General features: G+C 53.6%; 1 protein-coding gene across 1 annotated transcript in view; it reads left to right on the top strand.

The window, feature by feature from the left end:
- SND1 (staphylococcal nuclease and tudor domain containing 1) overlaps nucleotides 1–19,813 on the top strand; it is a 225,672-nt gene that overhangs the window by 19,557 nt on the left and 186,302 nt on the right. Inside the window, exons 8-10 of the mRNA XM_081022732.1 lie at nucleotides 665–771; nucleotides 2,015–2,105; nucleotides 14,909–15,022. Coding sequence (XP_080878858.1) covers nucleotides 665–771; nucleotides 2,015–2,105; nucleotides 14,909–15,022 — 312 coding nt within the window. The remainder of the gene's footprint in view (nucleotides 1–664; nucleotides 772–2,014; nucleotides 2,106–14,908; nucleotides 15,023–19,813) is intronic.

Raw genomic sequence — 19,813 nt, 5'->3', positions numbered from 1 at the left:
CACTGGGTCCTTCTGCTTGGCCTTCTCTGGGAGGGGTCAGTGGGTCTGGAGCTCTGATCCTCTGGAGACACAGACTCTCTCCCTCCTGGTAGCTCTTGAGACTGGGGAGGGGCCGGGGGGGGCAAGGCAGGATCTCCCCCCCCCCCAAGTAAGTGTGGACTCCAGGGAGGAGTCTGACTTTTACATGTTCCTGTAACTAGTTTATTAGTATTATTTATCAAATTTATTAGATGCCTTCTCCTGCTGCAGGCAGCTCAAGGCATCTTAACAAATTTTGTTTCCAGTATTGAATTTGACATTGTCGTCGCCCCCCTGCTGGGGCCTGATGGGGAAGGGCAGGCCATAAACTGGATCAGCAAGCATAACAATGTTTTCAGATGTGTTCTGTCATTTTAAATGCATTTTATTTTATTTTTAATTGTCCTGTTTTACCACTTTGCTGCCTTGGGCTGCTTTAGGAGGCAGGGCGGGATAGAAATCTAATGAATGAATGAACTGATGCACAAATAAAGGCAATAGTGAGAATAACGAAGATATATTTAGGTTTGCCCTGAGCAAACGTAATCTTTCAAGGATCTTGGGGGGGTTCAGGGGTTGTGTTTGTCCATGAAGCTGGATTTTTTAGATCCCTGACTCCTCTCTTTCTCTGCTTGCCCGGCTGCAGAATGGGAACATCACAGAGCTGCTCCTGAAGGAAGGCTTTGCTCGCTGCGTCGACTGGTCCATCGCCGTTTACACCCGAGGAGCGGAGAAGCTGCGAGCCGCCGAGAGGTAGCCCTGCCCAGCCTGCCGCCTGCCCTCCTTGGGGGGTGGGGCTCCTGTTCAGCTTCACGGAGGGGGCTTAGGGAGGGGAGGGCTCCTTGAGAAGGTGGGGAAGGTGTCCAGATCCCCCGGCCCCAAGGTGGGCTTGTGGGAGGGGCTGGGTGCAGCGATAACAAAGCAAGTGAATCCAGACAGATACGGGCTCATCCTGGCAGCAGCTCCACATTATTTGGAGGCTTATCTTGGCACTTGCAGGCCTTGCGGAACATTTTGCAGGCACCAATGCCCAGAGGGCACCTTTCTGATGGGGCTGCCTCTTAAAAGGGAATACAGTGGTGCCTCGCAAGACGAAATTAATCCGTTCCGCGAGTCTCTTCGTCTTGCGGTTTTTTCGTCTTGCGAAGCACGGCTATTAGCGGCTTAGCGGCTTTAAGAAAAAGGAAACAAACTCGCAAGAACTCGCAAGACGTTTCGTCTTGCGAAGCAAGCCCATAGGGAAATTCGTCTTGCGGAATGACTCAAAAAACGGAAAACTCTTTCGTCTGGCGAGGCATTCGTCTTGCGAGGCACCACTGTAGGTGCTAAGGGGAGCTTTAGGTGATGGGGTTCTTTTTTAAAATAAATTTTTATTGATTATACATAAATATATATATTTTGACTTGAACCATTTCAAAAACATGAAAATAAAGAGGCTCTTTCAAACCTTCGGAGCTCCTCCCCTCCTTCTATGGGTTCCATTTCCAAAGAAAATACTTTATTTTTCCTTTTTCTTCGTCTTTTACCGTCCTCCTACCAGATGCCAAAGAGAAAAATAACTACCAAACTTATAGAAGACATCTGAAGGCAGCCCTGTTTAGGGAAGCTTTTAATGTTTAATAGGTTATTGCATTTTAGTGTTTTGTTGGAAGCCGCCCAGAGTGGCTGGGGAAACCCAGCCAGATGGGCGGGGTATAAATAAATTATTATTATTATTACTATTATTATCATCATCATCATTATTATCATTACTTATCATATATTCATAGTTTCCCAAGTTCATTTCACATTGCAAGTGTCATTATATCCCTGCCAGTGGTTTTAACTGTTCGCAGTGGTCATTCCAGTCTTTTAAAAATACTTTCAGCAGGTGACGGGGTTCTTTCCCAGCCCAATGTTCTGCCCTGCAGGCGGGAAGGAGGGCAAGGGGGCCTCTTCCTCCTCCGAGGGGGTTTCTCTGGTCCGCTTTGGACTCTGATTCTTTGCTGTGTTCCAGGTATGCCAAAGAGCGCAAGCTGAGGATCTGGAGGGACTACGTGGCGCCCACGGCCAACCTGGACCAGAAGGACAAGCAGTTTGTGGCCAAGGTAGGCAAGGGGTGTGTGTGGCCTTTGCTAGGTCGATACGGGGCAGGGGTGTGTGGAGAAGTGGCCCCCCTCTTTCGGTGATGCAGGGCAGCGGAGCCACAGGCTTGGGCAGCCAGGAATGGGCCTGGAGCCTCAAGCCCCCTCACCTCCCCCTCGCCAGGGCTGCCATCTCTGGGTGCTGCCCGCTCTTGGCCAGGGCAGAGTCCCTTGACGCCAGAGCGTCTCTTCTCACCTGCTCAGGAGAGAGCCAGTGGCGCTCCAGGGGAACGGCACGTGGCCTGGTCAGGGTCTGAAATAATAATAATAATAATAATAATAATTATTTATTTATTATTATCCTGTCTTTTCCTCCCATGGTTCACCCTCCCTACAATGACCCTGCGAGGTAGGTTAGGAGGCTGTGATTGACTTCCAGGTCACCTGGTGAGATTCCTGGCCGAGAGGGCATTTCAACCCTGATCCCCCAAGGTCCTAGTCTGACACTCTCACCACCCCAACCCACTGGTTTCCTAGAGTCCCTCTGCTCTATAAATTGTGTAGGTAAATAGGGGGGAAGAAAAACGTCACTTAGAGAAGGACCTGAAATATTTTCCTTGAAGCCGGAATTTGTTTTTCCCTGGATGGTTTGGTTTGATGTTCTAATGTGTTGTAAACCGCTCTGAGGTTTTTTCTTTAAACTATAAATCGGTGTAGAAATGAAATGAATAACACTAACAATAATAAATCCCCTCTTTGGGGAAAAATGGGGCCTGGACCTTCCGTTGTGGTGGCTGTAACAGAGTTTCAAGGCTCCATTTGGCAGTTAGCTTATATATCTGAGTTTCGGGCACTGGGCCGCTTTGCTAGGGCCCAGATCCTCTTGGTTCTGTCTGTTTACCGGAATAGCATTGGATAGGCCTCTACGCAGATGCAACGTCTGTAATGGGAGGAAAGTGTGTGTTGCTGCGTGGAAAATCACACCAGCACTGCAACATGATGTGCGTTTGTGTGGCTGACGTTAACTCTTCTTAAGAAAGCGATCCAATAAATAGGATTTCCACGCACGCCCCACTGGCTGCTGCAGGCGCCTGCTCTGCCCTGGCTGGCGCTGTTTCCACTTTCTCTGGGGGGTCTTCCTCCCAGGCACTTTCGCTTCCATAGCAGCTGTGGAGCAGGGAGTGGGAAGGGGCCTCTGGAGCTTTGGTCCCAGGTGGCGCCTCCAGGGAGCAGGCCAAGGCAGCGGGAGAGAGAGAGGTCTCTTCGATTTCCTTGGAGGCTGGGCAGGGGACCCTGCAGCCTTGTGTTTGCATGTGTGTGCATCTTTTGTGTTTGAGCTGAGATGGGACTAGATGACCCCTGGGGTCCCTTCCGTGAGATTCTCTGAAGTGGCTGCAGGCTGGTGAGAATCTCCCTCTCTCTCGGGGACCCTGGTAGCATCGTGTGCCCTCCAGGCAAGGACTGCCCAGTGGCTGTGGTGCCTTGGAAAGCGTGGCCAGCCCCTGCTCCGCCAAGCCCCACCCTCCCGTTCTGGGGGGCTTGCCCCTTGCTGAAGGCCCCAGCTGGGCTTGCTGAGGTGGGGCTGTGGGGATGTGGTTGCTGCATTTTGTGCTGCTCAGGCCGCCCTGCAGGGAACGCAGAGCTCTGAATAATGAAATTATTATTATCAGCAATAATGAGATATTATTATTATTATTTATTTATACCCTGTTTATCTGGCTGGGTTTCCCCAGCCACTCTGGGTGGCTTCCAACCAAATATTAAAAACACAATACAGCATCAAACATTAAAAACTTCCCTAAGCCGGGCTGCCTTCAGATGGAACTGGTGCTCCCATGGGGGACACACAATACCTGTTTCGCATTGGTAAGAACTCAAATCAGATGTCTTTTAAAAGTCAGATAGCTGTTTATTTCCTTGACATCTGGTGGGAGGGCGTTCCACAGGGTGGGTGCCACCACTGAGAAGGCCCTCTGCCTGGTTTCCTGTAGCTTTGCTTCTCGTAAGGAGGGAACCGTCAGAAGGCCCTCAGAGCTGGACCTCAGTGTCCAGGCTGAACGATGGAGGTGGAGACGCTCTTTCAGGTCTACTGGGCCAAGGCCATTTAGGGATTTAAAGGTCAGCACCAAGACTTTGAATTGTGCCCGGAAACATACTGGGAACCAATGTAGGTCTTTCAGGACCGGAGTAATATGGTCTCGGCGGCCACTCCTGGTCACCAGTCTAGCTGCCGCATTCTGGATTAGTTGCAGTTTTCAGTCACATTCAAAGGTAGCCCCATGGAGGGTGCATTGCAGTAGTCCAAGCGGGAGATAACCAGAACATGCACCACTCTGGTGAGACAGTCTGTGGGCAGGTAGGGTCTCAGCCTGCGTACCAGATGGAGCTGGTAGACAGCTGCTCTGAACACAGAACTGATCTGCCCCTCCATGGACACCTGGGAGTCCAAAATGACTCCAAGGCTGCGCACCTGGTCCTTCGGGGCACAGGTACCCCATTCAGGACCAGGGAGTCCCCCACACCCACCTGCCCTCTGTCCCCCCCCCCAAAATAGTACTTCTGTCTTGTCAGGATTCAACCTCAATCTGTTAGCCACCATCCATCCTCCCGCCGCCTCCAGGCGCCCACAGGACCTTCACTGCCCGATTTAAAAGAGAGATAGAGCAAGGCAGAAGGTGGGGCTGAGTCCCTCTTTAGCAGCAGGAGCAGGGACCCACCTTCTGCCCTGCAAGGGGTTTCTCCCCTTCCAGGGCCCAGCCTCCCCCCCGTTGCCTCTTCCTCTGATGGAGCAAGGAAGGCTCTAGTCTTCCTGGGTTTTTGCAGAGGGGTCTTCTGAGTCAAGAGTATGGCAGCGCTTCATCTTCAGGATGGTGGGGTGGGGTTGGGCTGTGTGGCCCCCCCACAGATTTGCCCGGGAGCGCTTCTTTGGAGCAGACCCTTCTGCCCCAGAGCCCTCACCCTCGCCCCCTCCGGGGCGGGTCCCCACAGCTGCCCCACATGACCTTGAGCCTCCCTGCGCCTCGTAAGGGTTATTCCGTTACTTCCGCGCTTCCGCCTCCTCTTCCTGCGATGAATCCCCTCTGGAGGCAGCACACCAAATACGGAGAGAAGTCAACAAACAAAATTCAGACACGGCGTGCTAAGAATAAGAGCAGTGGGCGGAAGAAGAGCAGTCTGAGCCCATCGCAGCTCCAGGCTGTGACTAACTCGGGGGAAAGGGTCTCGTGACCCCATTACGGGGTGGGGGGAGGCAGGGCGAGGGGCCTTTGAAGCTGAAGGCAGGTCTCCTTGCAGGGTCAGGGGCATGGAGGCATGGAAAGGGGGAAGGCGGCAGCCCCTGGGATGTGCCTGGGAGCAAACCGGGAGCCTGTCCTCGCATGACCTGCATGTGGCAGGAAAAAGCATTCTGAGCCCGTTCCTGTTTCCTGTTTTCCAGCAGCACTGGCTCCTGGTGGAGTACAGGATCAGATTTAAGGTGCTGGTTTTGACCTTTCAGGGGCGCGGGTGCCGCTGTGGGTTAAACCACAGAGCCTAGGACTTGCCGATCAGAAGGTCAGTGGTTCGAATCCCCGCGACGGGGTGAGCTCCCATTGCCCGGTCCCTGCTCCTGCCCGCCTAGCAGTTTGAAAGCACGTCAAAGTGCAAGTAGATAAATAGGCACCGCTCTGGCGGGAAGGTAAACGGCGTTTTCGTGCGCTTCTTTGGTTCGCCAGAAGCGGCTTAGTCATGCTGGCCACATAACCCGGAAGCTGTACGCCGGCTCCCTCGGCCAATAAAGCGAGATGAGCGCTGCAACCCCAGAGTTGGCCACGACTGGACCTAATGGTCAGGGGTCCCTTTACCTTTACCTTTGACCTTTCAAGCCCTTCACGGCCTAGGACCCTTGTACCTATGGGACCGCCTCTCCTGGTATGCCCCATGGAGGACCTTAAGGTCCATAAACAGCAACACCCTAGAGGTCCCAGGCCCTAAGGAAGTCAGATTAGCCTCAACCAGAGCCAGGGCCTTTTCAGTGATGGCTCCGACCTGGTGGAAGGCTCTGTCTCATGAGACCAGGGCCCTGCGGGATCTGATTTCTTTCTGCAGGGCCTGTAAGACAGAGTTGTTCCGCCTGGCCTTTGGCTTGGAATAAACTTGATCCCCTCCCCCTCTTTCCTTTTTCCTTTCTCCTTCTGTGACGGAACTCCTATTTGGGGACTTTCCTGGCTTTTTTCTGACCCACGTAGGACCAGTTTGGCTAGTTGGCCTTGGTGACGACCTGATGTTTTCATCCCCTAAACAAGTTTTTGATTTGAGTTTCCATTGAAACGAGGCTGCATTTTAATGTTTTAGTGTTGTATTTTAATCTTGTTTTTAAGTTGTATTTTAATCAATTTGTTTTTATATCAGTTGTTAGCTGCACTGAGCCCGGTCTTGGCTGGGGAGGGCTGGGCAAAAGTAAAATTTATTTATTTATTTATTTATTTATTTCCCTGGCCCGTCTCCAGGGGCCGCACCATGCCCAGGGCATTGCAGCCATCTGTCCTGGAAGCGTTTGGGGCATCAACAGCTGAGGCTCGAGGAATCTCCTGCCTTACAATCTTCCTCTCTCAGAAGTTTTCTCCCAAACTTAAACTCTGTGCAGGGAGATCATTTGTGCCCCTGCTCGCCCCCCTCTTTTTCTGTGACAGGTTTGTGTGTGTACAGGCATATCTCCAGCCTCGCCCCCCAGTCTTGCTACTTCTGTTTGATGCGTCTGTGGGGGAGGGCTCTGGGCACCCCCCCACCAGCTCCTCCTTGGGGGCTCCAGAAGCAGAAGGGGCCGGGATCAAATCACCCTGAAGCCGTCCTGAAGTGAGGTTTTGGGAACGGCCACTAGGTGGTGCCCTTGGCCCATCCGGCTGAGCGCGGGAACAAGGCTGGCTCCTTGGCCCAGCATCCAGGATGGAAATGTGGCTCAGACTTTGTGGAAAGCGTGTCTTCCTCTGGCTCCTCATCCTCTATGTTCACAAGGAATAATAATAATAATAATAATAAAAAATAAATGTTGAGTTTTTCTATGACCGGGACTCAACATGGCTTGCAGCTAAAGTAAAGGTAAAGGTAAAGGGACCCCTGACCATTAGGTCCAGTCGTGGCCGACTCTGGGGTTGCAGCGCTCATCTTGCTTTATTAGCCGAGGGAGCCGGCGTACAGCTTCCAGGTCATGTGGCCAGCATGACTAAGCCGCTTCCGGCGAACCAGAGCAGCGCATGGAAACGCCGTTTACCTTCCCGCTGGAGCGGTACCTATTTATCTACTTTCACTTTGACGTGCTTTTGAACTGCTAGGTTGGCAGGAGCAGGGACCGAGCAACGGGAGCTCACCCCGTCGCAGGGATTCGAACTGCCGCCCTTCTGATCGGCAAGTCCTAGGCTCTGTGGTTTAACCCACAGCGCCAAAAACATAGTACAAAAAGCAGCAATTAAGAACTATTAAACACTAATGAAATCTATGTCTGTATTTGTGTGTGTGCGTGTAAGAGGCATTAAAACATACAGGTGATTAAAATAAAACCATCACAGCACCAGCCCTTTCGTTAAAAGCAGTCGGTTCTTCCCCTGCTGGCAGAAGGAGAGCAAGGAGGGAGCCGGTCTGACTTCCCTTGGCAGGGAGTTCCAAAGATGCCTGGGAGAAGCCACCACCGAGAAGGCCCTCTCCTGCGTCCCCACCCAGCGGGATTGTGAGGGGGGTGGGACAGAGAGAAGCCCCCCCCCAAGATATCAGATTCCGGCAGGTTCATCTGGGAGGAGAGGGTCTTTCAGATGGTCTGGATCTGAGCTGTGAAGGGCTTTTTGGCCATAACCAAGACTTTGCATTGTGCCTGGGAGCAGACTGGCCACCAGTGGAGCTGTTTTGACAGACAAGGGAGATGTTTGCTCCCTCTATCCAGCCCTGGTCGACTGTCTGGCTGCAGCTCTAAGAGCCAGCTGAAGTTTCTGGGTCCTTTTCAAAGGCAGCCGAACCAAGAGCACGTTAGTCCAGGCAGGAGGCAGCCAAGGCAGATGTCCTTTGGCCAAATCCCACGTCTCAAGGAATGGGTGCAGGAACTCCCCTTGTGGGTCAGATTTGACCCTCTTTGAAAACAGCTTCTGGAAGCGTCCTGGTCCATTCGTATCCAGACACAAGTGCAGGAGCCTGCAGGATGAGGCCCAGGATGAGGCCCACAAGTGAAATCCGAGCACAAGAGCAACTCTCCCCTCCTGCTCTTCTCAGCATCTGGCAAACAGGATCATTTTCCGCTTTCGGCTGTGGAGGCAGAGAATGGCCATCATCGCCAATAGCCATTTTGGCCTCCAAAAGTCCTCCGACATTGTCGGTAGGACAGAGCCCCCCCCCCCCAGCCGGGGCCATGGAGAAGGCCTTCCCCGCCTCCTCAATTTGCCTAGGTAAGATTTGCCTAATCCCCTCTTAAATTTGAGGGTCCGACCGCAAATCCTGTAGCTTTAATTCTGTGCTGTGCAAAGAAGGGCTTTATTTCGGCCGCCCTGAATCTTCCTTAGACGGCGCTTCTCGTTCTGGGAGGAAAACGTCCCTTTCTCCACAGCACACATCAATTTATACCTTTCTGAGATGCCCTCTTTGTTTCAAAGTCAGGAAGTCCTAAGCGGTGAAATAATAATAATAATAATAATAATAATAATAATAATAATTGATAATAATTTATTCTTTATACCCCGCCCATCTGGCTGGGTTCCCCAGAAACCTTTCTCTGTAGCTCAGCAACACAGAATCATGGAATTACAGAGTTGGGAGGGACCCCCAAAGGCCATCCAGTCCAGCCCCTTCCAATGCAGGGCATCTTGGCCAAAGCACCTGTGATGGGTGGCCACCCAACCGCTGCTTAAAAATGGAAGGGAAGAGAGTCTTAGCAGCAGTGCATCTTTGGGTGGCTGATCTGGGGGGGTGCGGATCCCCTCGCCCCCTCCTCCTGCACCCAGGGAAGTGGTGGGGGCCTCTGGCTGCGCCGGCCCCAACTCCTATCTGGAGCCCGCGGGTGGGTGAGGGGCCCCCCGGCCCCCCCTGCCTCCCTGCTGAGCCAGCATGCTTGGCAGCCTCTCTCCACGGCTGGAGAGTCTCCTTGTCTCCTCCGCTCAGCTCAGCAGCCTGTTCCCTTCAGAACGATTAGGCGGCCTGCCTTCGCGGCTGCCACGCTGGCCCCCCTGCCAGCCCCCCCTCGCCCTCCTTTCTGCTGAGGGCAGCTCTTTCCCACCATATGGTCCCTGGAGGAGAGGTGCCCACCAAGCGCTCGGCCGCTGAGCTTGTCGGAAGGTGTCTGGCTTTTGCCGCCGGGCAAAAACGCTCTTTTGCCACGAAGGCTGCCAAGTAAGGGGGGGGGAGCAGGAGCAGGGGGAGCTGCTGTGCGCAGAGTCGGGCCGCTGGGCCGTCTGCACTGGGAGGCAGGGGCTCTGTGGGGTTCTCAGGCAGGGAGAGATCCCTGGGACCTCGAGATTGGCTCCGTTGTGCGGTGAGCAACCTGGACTTATGAGCCGCGGTGGACGCTGAGGGGGCAGCTGGCGGAGTGGGGGGCTTGGGAGGTGCCCCCCTTCCCTGCCTCAGCCAAGTCGCTCGCCTGTCTGCTCACGTGCGCCTGCTAGTACAGTTGGACGGGACCCTAGGGGTCATCTACTCCAGCCCCTGCACTGCTGGAATTGCAGCCAGCTGTTTGTGGCAGACGCTGGCATGGTGGTCAACGAAAGAGGTTTAAAGAAAGACTGTCTCAAGGCAAGTCTTAAAAAATGTAGTGATTTTTGCCTGATTATCATCTTCCAAACCAACTACTCTATTCTGAACTTGAACATGGAAAGCATAATGTTGGTGGTCAACAAAAGAGGTTTAAAGACTGTCTCAAGGCAATTTTTTAAAAATGTCTTATAAACACTGACAAATAAACACTGGCCTGCGAGTGCTCCAGTTGGAGAACAGCCTTGACCAAAGGCGTCATGGACTTTGAATTACAGATAGGTAGCCGTGTTGGTCTGCCATAGTCAAAATAAAAAAAATCCTTCCAGTAGCACCTTTAAGACCAACTAAGTTAGTTCTTGGTATGAGCTTTGAAGACACTCGAACTCAGGACACAAGGAAGAAACGTGCTAAGAGGAAGGCAGGCTTAGCAAATCCACACCGGGATCAACTCCCACCCGGAAACCTATGTCCCCACTGTGGAAGGACGTGTGGATCCAGAATTGGCCTCCACAGTCACTTATGGACCCATTGTTCAATCCGTGTTTATGGAAGACAATCTTACTCGACTACAAGGGATTGCCAAAGAAGAAGAAGGATATGGAGGAAAACTCAGCGCTGGCATCAGGAAGGCGGTCAGTGGCACAAGGCATCGGCTGGTCTTCCAAGCGCTGCCCTCTCAAGAAAGACTCTGCAGAGCTCTGTGGCACCTGGAAGACATCTTCCTTTGTTTGGGCACCAGCTTTTGTTGCCCCAGGTGCCCTTTTCTGCCTGCAAGCGGGCAGGAGGGAGCTGGTCTTTTGCCAGTCTCCGCTGGCTCCAGCTCTGCTTCTCCGTGGCCCTTTCTCCTCCTCTGTGCCTCGGATTAAGGAATTTGCCTAGCGATTCTCCAGCTGGGATTCCTGCGTCGCAGGGGGTTGGACTAGATGACTCTGGGGGCCCCTCCCAACCCCACGATTGCTCCTAGACCCCCCTCGCTTCCAGGCCTCTGCCTCCCAGTGTGTGGGAGAGAACGGCCGTCGGCCTGATCCTGCGATCTCCTCTTCTGCTCTTCTGTGTGGTTTGTGTGTGTTCTGTTCCTCCTGCTGCCTCTAAAAGCCACTTAATTTGGCGGCGAAGGAAGGCGCGGCGCAAAGCCCCCTGGGCCGCCCAATCCTGGAGTGTCAGTTTTGGGTCCCTCTCCGCCTCTCCGCGAATTACGAGTGACAAGGAAAATCAGGACAGATGCCACAGAGCTCTGAGTGCGAGCAGGCGGCCCCAGCCGCAGCCCCGCCAGCGCAAATCCATCTTCATGATGCTCTTGAGAGGCACATTAGAGGCACTTGCTGCTCTCCGCCAGGTTGGGGGGGGAAAGGTGGGGCAGGATCCGCCCCCCTTCTTCTGGTTGTGACTGGCTGGAGGGCAGCTGCTGGGAGCCGGGGGCTTCCGATTCTGCTTGGTTTCTGAGTCTTGGGGGCCGGATGATGGGAGCTGGAAGGCCCCGGGGGGGGGGGGACAGGCAGGTGGCTTCAGGGGCGTCCCGGGGTGGGGGGAGAGCCCCCCAAGGTCTTTGGTGGGGAGTGGGCAGGGGGCGCAGTGAGCCCCCAATGCCACCGGGCAGGCGATTGAAGGGCACAGCTACATTTCAGGTCTTCTCAGCCTACGGGTACCCTCTGCTAACTATGGCTGGACAGCATCTTCCTCCTTCCTCACCCAGGCCGTTGTTAAACTGCGGAACTCCCTCCCACTGGAAGCAGTGGGCGCCACCCAAGTGGGTGGCTCTGAAAGACAGAGAGGGCTGTTGATGGCTCCTAGCCAAGACGGCTCTGCCCTGCCCTCCACTGGCTCTCTGGATGTGAGTTTCTGGAAACGGCAGGAGCGGAAAGGGCTCTTGTTCTCGGATCCTGCTTGCGGGTTTCCTTTCATGGGCAGAAGAGGATGCTGGACTCGATGAGCCTGATCCAGGCAGACTCCTCCTCCAAATGTTGCGATCTTATGAACCACCTTGGGGAGGGACTTTGACGTGCCAGAGATGAGACTCCCAGCCCCAGAAGGTGCGAGGGGTGGGGATGCCAGGAGTTCAGCCTACACTCGAGTAGGGCCCTGGCAGAGACACATGCCTGACTGGCATGTTCTCTCCCTCCTAGTAGTTCGTTCGGGAGCTTCAAAAGCTTTCTTCAGCCCGAACATCCCAGCGACCAATGCCAACTGACACCAGCACACTTAGGGATCCACAGAGTTTGCGCATCATGTACGTGACAGACCTCAGCAACTCAGCATTTTGGCTAATCTGCTTTATTTACATATCAACACACACGGAGCACTGCAACATGGCTCCCTCTCTCTCTAGCATCAGACAGCAGAGAGAAAAAGGACAAAGGACAATAGTCCCACTTCATGGAACTCAGCAACACAAGCATCCTGTCTCCGTCACTTCCCACTCTGTGGAGTGAAAACATACACCCTCATGGGATAGACAACAATCCCATAACTGCAATCACGGAGCAGGAATTCTAACAGGGGAGTCCCTTTTGGCCTCTTGGGGAGGCACACAGAATCATTGGTGCAGAGGGAGGGAAGCAGTTGGCCTGTAGAGGAGCGTGGAGCCCATCTCTGCTGGCTCTTCTGGTCTCCCTTGTGGCCAGGGGGGGCTGGCTTGGCGTGGGGGGGTCAGGGGAGGTTTGAGGTGTGGGGTGGAGCACATGCTTGCCGGCACACTATTCCAGGGCAAATCCTTCATGGGGACTAGCAACGCATCATTTTTTAAAAATGAAAAACCCCTATCAGTAATTCAACTCTAATTCCAAAGCCATGTGAGATTCGTGGGGGTCCCCGGGGTCATCTGGTCCAGCCCCTTGCAGTGTTAGGAATCACTTCTAATTTGGGCAGGGATGTTGCTCTTCTGTTGCTGTATCCAGAGGGCCACGGGTTCCCATCCTGCCTTTAAAGCTGCAGCTGTAGAATGTGTGACTTGGGTCTGCTGGGCTTGGTCCTGCAGCTCTTCTCCCTTGGGTGCCCTCAGAGGGGCTGGTGGGGGCTGGGGGGCCCCTCCTGGCCTGCGGGTGCAGGCGCCAGAGCCGAGGGCCACAGAGCGCAGCCTCCGTGTCGGCCTGTCCTGTCTCTCTGCTCCCGTTCTCCTTTCCTCCCGTCAGGAATATGGAAATGGCTGCCTGCGCTTTGAGCAGCGCAGCGCTTTGAAGTAGTAATTTACGGTAGTAATTTACTGTAAAACAAAGTCATTTGGAAAGCTTTTGGAAAGCATTTCACAAGCATTTAAAAAACAGAGTGATAACACGAATGCGGAAAGAGGAGCGTTGAGAGGCTCCTTTGAAACCAACGCTCTCAGCCCCAGCGGAGATCACGTGGCAGCTCTGGGGCTCCGCGGTTGGGGCTCCAGGCGCCGCTCCTCACGAGGAGACCCCAGGAGAAGCTCCGGCAGAGGCAAAGCGCCTCAGTTCCCCGCCCTGCTCCAAAAGAGGGTTTCGCCTCACAGGGAATGAGCTGAGTGCGAATCTCTGCGGGGCAATGGGTCAGTGCGTCCGGCTGTGGACCACAAGGCTGGTGGTTTGAGCCCCCCCCCCCGGGACGGCTGTGGGCAGGATTCCAGCATTGCGGGGGGTTGGACTAGATGACCCTCGGGGGTCCCTTCCAACTCTACGATGCTACGATTTCACTATAATTCTGGGGGATTTTGGGGATCTAAGGATCTCTTCTGTGGTCATCTGGTGAGATGGTTTGGCAGCAGAAGGGTGGTGAAAGGGGGGGCTGCCAGCTGAGACTCCTTCACTGTCGATCAGGACGGCTCTTATCCTTGCTGTTGGTGTGGCTGCAGGGGGAACGTCTTCCTGAGAGGCAGGCCAGGGTGCAGGATCTCTGGTCTGGGTTCGGGAACAGTCCTCCCCAGCCATTTTCTGTCAATTTTGTCCACCCCACCTCTCATTCTCTGTAGGAATCTCTTCAGGCCTGTTTCCCAAAGGGCCAAGGGCTGTGAAGGCAGAGGCATAGAGGGGGGCCATTTTGTTGTGTTGTTGTGTTGCGTTGCGTTGCGTTGCGTTGCGTTGCGTTGCGTTGCGTTGCGTTGCGTTGCGTTGCGTTGCATTGCATTGCATTGCAAGAAGAAGAAGAAGAAGAAGAAGAAAATGATTTATATGCCACCCTCCCTGGCCGGAACCAGGCTCAGGGCGGCTAACATCAAAGTACATGAGCTTTCGTGTGCATGCACACTCCTTCAGATACACTGAGAGAGAAGTCACCAGACCCTTCTATATAGTGAGAGGGTGAGGAGGGGTATTACTCAGAAGGGTGGTGGGAATGGGTGATTGGCTGATAGGTGTGCTAAACCTGTTGATGAGTGTTAACGAAGCAAGGGGTGAGATGGTAGTAGGAGTACCCTTCTGAGAAAACCCCACCCCACCCTCCCATGATATATAAGGGTCTGGTGACCTCTGTTCCATTGTATCTGAAGAAGTGTGCCTTCACACGAAAGCTCATACCAATAACAAACTTAGTTGGTCTCTAAGGTGCTACTGGATTTTTTTATTTTGTTTCGACTACAGCAGACCAACATGGCTACCTACCTGTAATCAAAATACATTAAGACATAAAATTCAGCAATCAACTGAAATAAAGCTTAAAATCGGATTAAAATTAAAATAAGATCAGATGGCTACCTGCAGATTATAACTATAACTATAGGGGTTGGGAACCCGAAGTACTCACCAGGCTCAGCTATTTGTATGAGATGGTGAGAAGAGTTAGAGAGGCCACTTATGCAGGGTCTTGTAAAAGGAGAGGGGTCAGACTGAGCCCTGACCAAAGGCCTGGGGGAACAGCTCCGTCTTGCAGGCCCTGCGGAAAGATGTCAAGTCCCACAGGGTCCTGGTCTCTTGCAAGAGAGCGTTCCACCAGGCTGGAGCCACAGCCAAAAAGGCCCTGGCTCATGTCGAGGCCAGCCTAACCTCCTTGAGACCTGGGACCTCCAAGATGTGCTGCCCATCCATGGATCTCAGGGTGGTTCAGAAAACAAAAACACACAATGCATAATAAAAACAAGAGCAAGAGCAAAACGAACAGCTGATCCCTGCCTCTTCCAAGCCCATGGCTGCCGGCCGGTTCTGACCTCTGGCTTTGCTCCTCTCCTCCCGCAGGTGATGCAGGTGCTGAACGCAGACGCCATCGTGGTGAAGCTCAACTCGGGCGACTACAAAACGGTCCACCTCTCCAGCATCCGCCCCCCTCGGCTGGAAGGCGAAGGCACCCAGGTAGGCTGCGCCCAGGGAAGGGCTCCTGCAGGGGGGGAGGCTGCGTCTGTTGGGCGAGGGGAGGAGAGTGCCTGCACCGGCTGGCTCAAATCCCACTTTCTTGCTTGTCGTCCCTTTTCCAGGAGAGCCTCTGTCTGGGGCAGTTTTGGGGGGAGGAGAGACTGCCCACTGTTTGCTCCATTGCTCCCCCCCCATGCCTCAGTCTCTCCACTGCCACGAGTGGGCCTAAGAACCGTGGACGTTTGTTCCTAGTGACCTCAGATCTCGGCTTTGGAAAGGGATGTGTGGCTGGCAGCGGAGTCTCTGCCGAGTCTTTCTGGATTATTGCTGTGGGGACCCTACAGTTTTGTCGTGCTTTTTGGGTCAGTTGCTCTCCTGCTGCTCTGCCAAGGAGCTCAGGGCGGTCACCAGTGGCAGCCGTGGCTTGTGAGCCCTGGGAATCCTCGATGGTGGTCTTCCGCTTGTCTTGGGGGGGGGGAGGGCAGCCTCCTTTTCCTCCTGAGATTGAAGCCTGGGTCCTCCATCTCCCCACCCCGTTGGGCCGAGAAAAGGCAGAGGGATGGTTGGCTGGGGGCCGCAAAACAGACTGCGCATGCCTGGACTTGTGGTGGACTTGTGAAAGGGTAAAAGAGTATTGGGAAGTGATATACAGTGGTACCTCCAGTTAAGAACGGAATCCGTCCCAGAGGCCCAGCCGTATCCCGAAAATTTTGTAACCGGAGGCACCGTTCTGTGCATGCGCACGGCACAACCGAGCGCTTCTGCGCATGTGCATGCGGCAAAGCCCGGAAGTATACACTTCTGGGTTTGCTGCGTTTGCAACCCGAGGATTGCGTTACCTGAAGGTAACGTAACCCGAGGGTCCACTGTATAATGAATTGGGGGGAAAAATGTTTAAAAAACATTTCCAAAAATAACCAGAGTCCTTTTTGTTGGGGATAATTCAGAGGGAAATTCCAAGGTGTCAGAAAAGACTATTTATGTCTACCACTACTGCGACCTGTGTTTTGTTGGAAAACGAGTGAGGTCCCAACCAAAGAAGAATTGTGTTCATTTAAAAACACCGGTAGCACTGAGTGGAAGTAAGTTCAGATGGTTGTAACAATGGATTACTGAGTGGTTTAGTTTAGGTAAAATATTCAGGGATGGATGGTATGCAAAATGAACCACGGAAAGAGAAGAAGGGAAGTCACTGATTTAAGGTCGCATCTCACCTTGGCTGGGTTTCAACATAAGAGTCCTAGAAATTTTGGGAGAAATGATTCTGTTACGCTGGCACGGAGTTAGTTGGATTTGGGTTTCTGGCTGTTGCCGCAGGCGATGGCTTTGGGGTCCTTGCCTGCTTTTGGTCCCTAGGTTTCTGTTTCACGAGTTTCTTCGCGTTCTTCTGCCTCAAAAGCACCCCGTGCAGTTTAAACTGAAAAACAGTGAAGGATAGAGAACCACCAAGCGCCTTGGAAATAAGTCCCTGAGTGTTGGGACCCCCGTCTTTCCCCAAATGCTTGTCTGGTGAGCTGCCCTGCCTGCCTCCAGCGGGAGAGAGGGGCTGGGGGGGTCTTCCTTGGCGGAGGCCGGTCTCCGCGCTGCCTCCCCCCCTCCACTGCAGGCCTTCGCTGTTCCTGGAGGCTCCATCACAGGTCGAGATTTGGTTATATTGGGAGATAAATTTCTTCATAAAGGCTGCCTTTATTGGGCTGCGGAGTTCTGCTCACCCCGGGGGGCTCCCCCTTCCTCTCCTGCCTCCGTGTCCCCCCCACCCAGATGTGCCCCAGCCCTCCGGAGCAGATTTTGAAGGTTCACGAGGAGGGGGCACATGGAGGCGGGAGGAGAAAGCGAGAGTGGAAGCCTGTTTCGCCACTTGTCTTTTCAGGCCCTTTGGAATGGTTTCTTCTCGATTCGTTTATTGCTTTCTGTGTCCTTGGCTGCTGCTGGGTGTTTATCAAGAGCTGCTCTGAATATTACCCAACGTGGACAGATACAGCCTCCCCCTCTGGGCTGCACGCGACCCACAATTTTTTATGTTTAAAAGCTCCGTTGTTCACAGGGGGGCCTTTTTTAAAGCCCCATTTAATGTGAGGGTGGGCTGAGTGGGGGGGGGGAGTCTGGTTGTGGGGAGTGCAACGGGAGCCAAATGCCAGGAAAGGAGGGCAGGGTGGGATGAGGGAGGGGTGTGCATTGTGTGTGGGGTGTCTCTGCCCCCCCCCAAGGCTCCCTCGCCACAAGGAGATGGAGCCTTGTGCTAGAAAAGGTCCTCTATCCCTCCCTGTTCCCTGGCAAGGAGCAGACGATCTAATTTGTGCAATTACGTTCCATTGTTCTCTTGCCCAGTGGCTAAAGCTGGGTGGTTCTCAAAGCAAATTACCCTTTTTAAAATAAAAAAAAAATAGCAATTTTTCAGCAGGAGCCTGAGGCCCCTTGCAGGTTGTGGGCCCTGCTGGACTCTCTCATAGCAGCCGCATCGCTGCTACCACTGGGCTCTCCTGCCGAAACAGCCTTTGGCCTTTGCCGTTGCGTCTCTCTGACCTCGCAGTGCCCCAGACGTGCAAATTACTCCAGTGTGCAAATCTCACCGGAGCCAGTGAGTTTTGCACATGCAGATCAGCTGCCGCTCTCTGTCTCTGGGAGCTTTCCAAGGGCCTCTCGGCAGCATCTGCTCATCCCGTTGCCACAAGGCTTCCGTGGAAATTGGGCGCCGGGCGCTGCGCTGAGGTTCCTACACCTGCTTTTGTGGCTTGGGAGGGTGGGCGAAGGAGGCGCAGCGAGGAGCTGCCCCCGCAGTTGACAGAGGAGGATGAGGATAATTGGAGGGCAGGAGCTGTTTGAGCGTGCCTGGCGCTCGCTTGTGTTTTGGCCCGGAACGTAACGAGACATTAATTCCTGCAGGCTTTGCTTGGAGCGGAAGGAAGGCTGGAGTTCCTTGCAAGGGGGGTTTTGCGGGTGGGGAACTGGAGGGAGGGTCTTCTAGACCTCAGTTGGTGCGCCCAGAGTTTCTCCACAAGAACATGAAGCGCCTTTTGTATCCGGCCAGAGGGGGCCATTGTCGTGTTCTCCAATTCATCATCGTCATCATCACCACACTTAATTTGTATACCGTCTTTCTATCTTACAATACCCAAGGCAGTTTACAAGCTCAAGAAACAAAGAATGTACACCTTCTAACAGGGTGCGGCAACCTAAGGCCCATGGGGCACAAGCGGCTCATGGGGGTCGTTTAACCAGCCCACGAGCTGCCCCCCAACCCAGCTGCCTGCCTGGTGAGTCCCCGCCTGCTGAGCTAAACTGGCGCAGCGTGGCACGGGGACTCACTTCTGTGGTGCTGGAAATCACAGACGCCGGAAAATGCATCTGCGCAGACGCCGGAAATCATGGGTACTCATGCACAGTCTGGCCCACGGAGAGATCTCCGCTGGAGTGAACCGGCCCGGGCAAGGTAAACCTTGCCGACCCCTGCCTTATAGCAATCTAATACAATACAGTGGTACCTCTGGATGCGAACGGGATCTGTTCCGGAGCCCCGTTCGCATCCTGAAGCGAACGCAACCTGCATCGGTGAGTCTGCATGTGCGCGGGTTGCATTTTGCCGCTTCTGCGCATGCACACGATGTCATTTTGACCATCTGCGCATGTGCGCATGGCGAAGCCCAGAAGTAACGCGCTCTGGTACTTCCGGGTCACCGCGGAGTGCAACCCAAAAATACTTAACCTGAAGCACATTTATCTCGAGGTATGGCTGTACAAAAGTGTGATAATAAAACAGAACTTTAAAATAAGCAACCTACATCAAATAAAGTAACCTTCAACAATCGTTAGAATAGTATAGAATAATAATCTCAGCATATAAAAATTAAACAGAAACCCACTCTTAACAATTGCAATAAATAATTTCTAAACTGCAATCAGTAAAACTACGGCAAGCCACAGAGCGCAAAATAATACAGTACAAGTTGAGAAGCAGGGACTGGAGGGTGGAGCAAGGCCTTGCCTGGTGAAGTCTCTCCCCTCTCCAGTCATCACGGAAACCTGCAAGCAGGGCACTCAGGGGCTGGGATGGGGCTTGAATCCCGCTTGCTGGTTTCGCCAAGGCAGCTGCTTTGATGCCGGCCTGGTCTGACCCAGCAGACGCAAGCAGGATCCGAGCGCCGTTTCCCGGTATCCTGAAGCGTTGCTGCCTCTGACAGAGCAGAGCAGAGGTGGCTGGCATTTTTTAAATTTTGTTTTATTGATTAGGTTGATGTACCGCCCTTCATCAAAAGGTTTCAGGGCGGTTCATGAGATAAAGCACAAGATTAAAGCACAAGTAAATAGAACAGAAGCAACAGAACAGTCACATCCCACCTCCCAGACCCCCCCCCCCCCCACGTTTAAAAGGATGTGGAATATCAGTCAGCCAAAGGCTTGGCTGAAGCCGGTTGTTTTCTCCTGGAGCCTAAAACACAGATAATGGTGCAGCCATCGACAGCCCCCTCCTCCATGATTTTGTCACATTTTCACAGAATTGTAGAGTCAGAAGGGACCCCGAGGGTCATCTAGTCCAACCCTCTCCCCCCCGGAATGTCTACAGAGTCATCCCTGACAGCCTCTGCTGAAAAGCTTCCAAGGAAGGAGAGCCCACCGGAAGGAGAGCTTGGAGGCCGTCGCTGCCTCCTGTGGCAAGGAGTTCCGCAGTTTCAGCCGAGCTTTTATTTGCCCTGACCCTTCCAGCCTTCAGCTCCATGGGAAGGCCTCAAGTTTTCCTGTTAGTAGCGGTGGAGGCAAACGCCTCTCCCCTCTGCTTCTGCACGCCTTGCAGTA

Source organism: Podarcis pityusensis (assembly GCF_964106645.2).
Source record: "Podarcis pityusensis genome assembly, chromosome: 10".
NCBI classification, from domain to species: domain Eukaryota; kingdom Metazoa; phylum Chordata; class Lepidosauria; order Squamata; family Lacertidae; genus Podarcis; species Podarcis pityusensis.
Note: the sequence above shows the minus strand (reverse complement) of the source record. Positions and strands in the feature narration are given on the sequence as shown.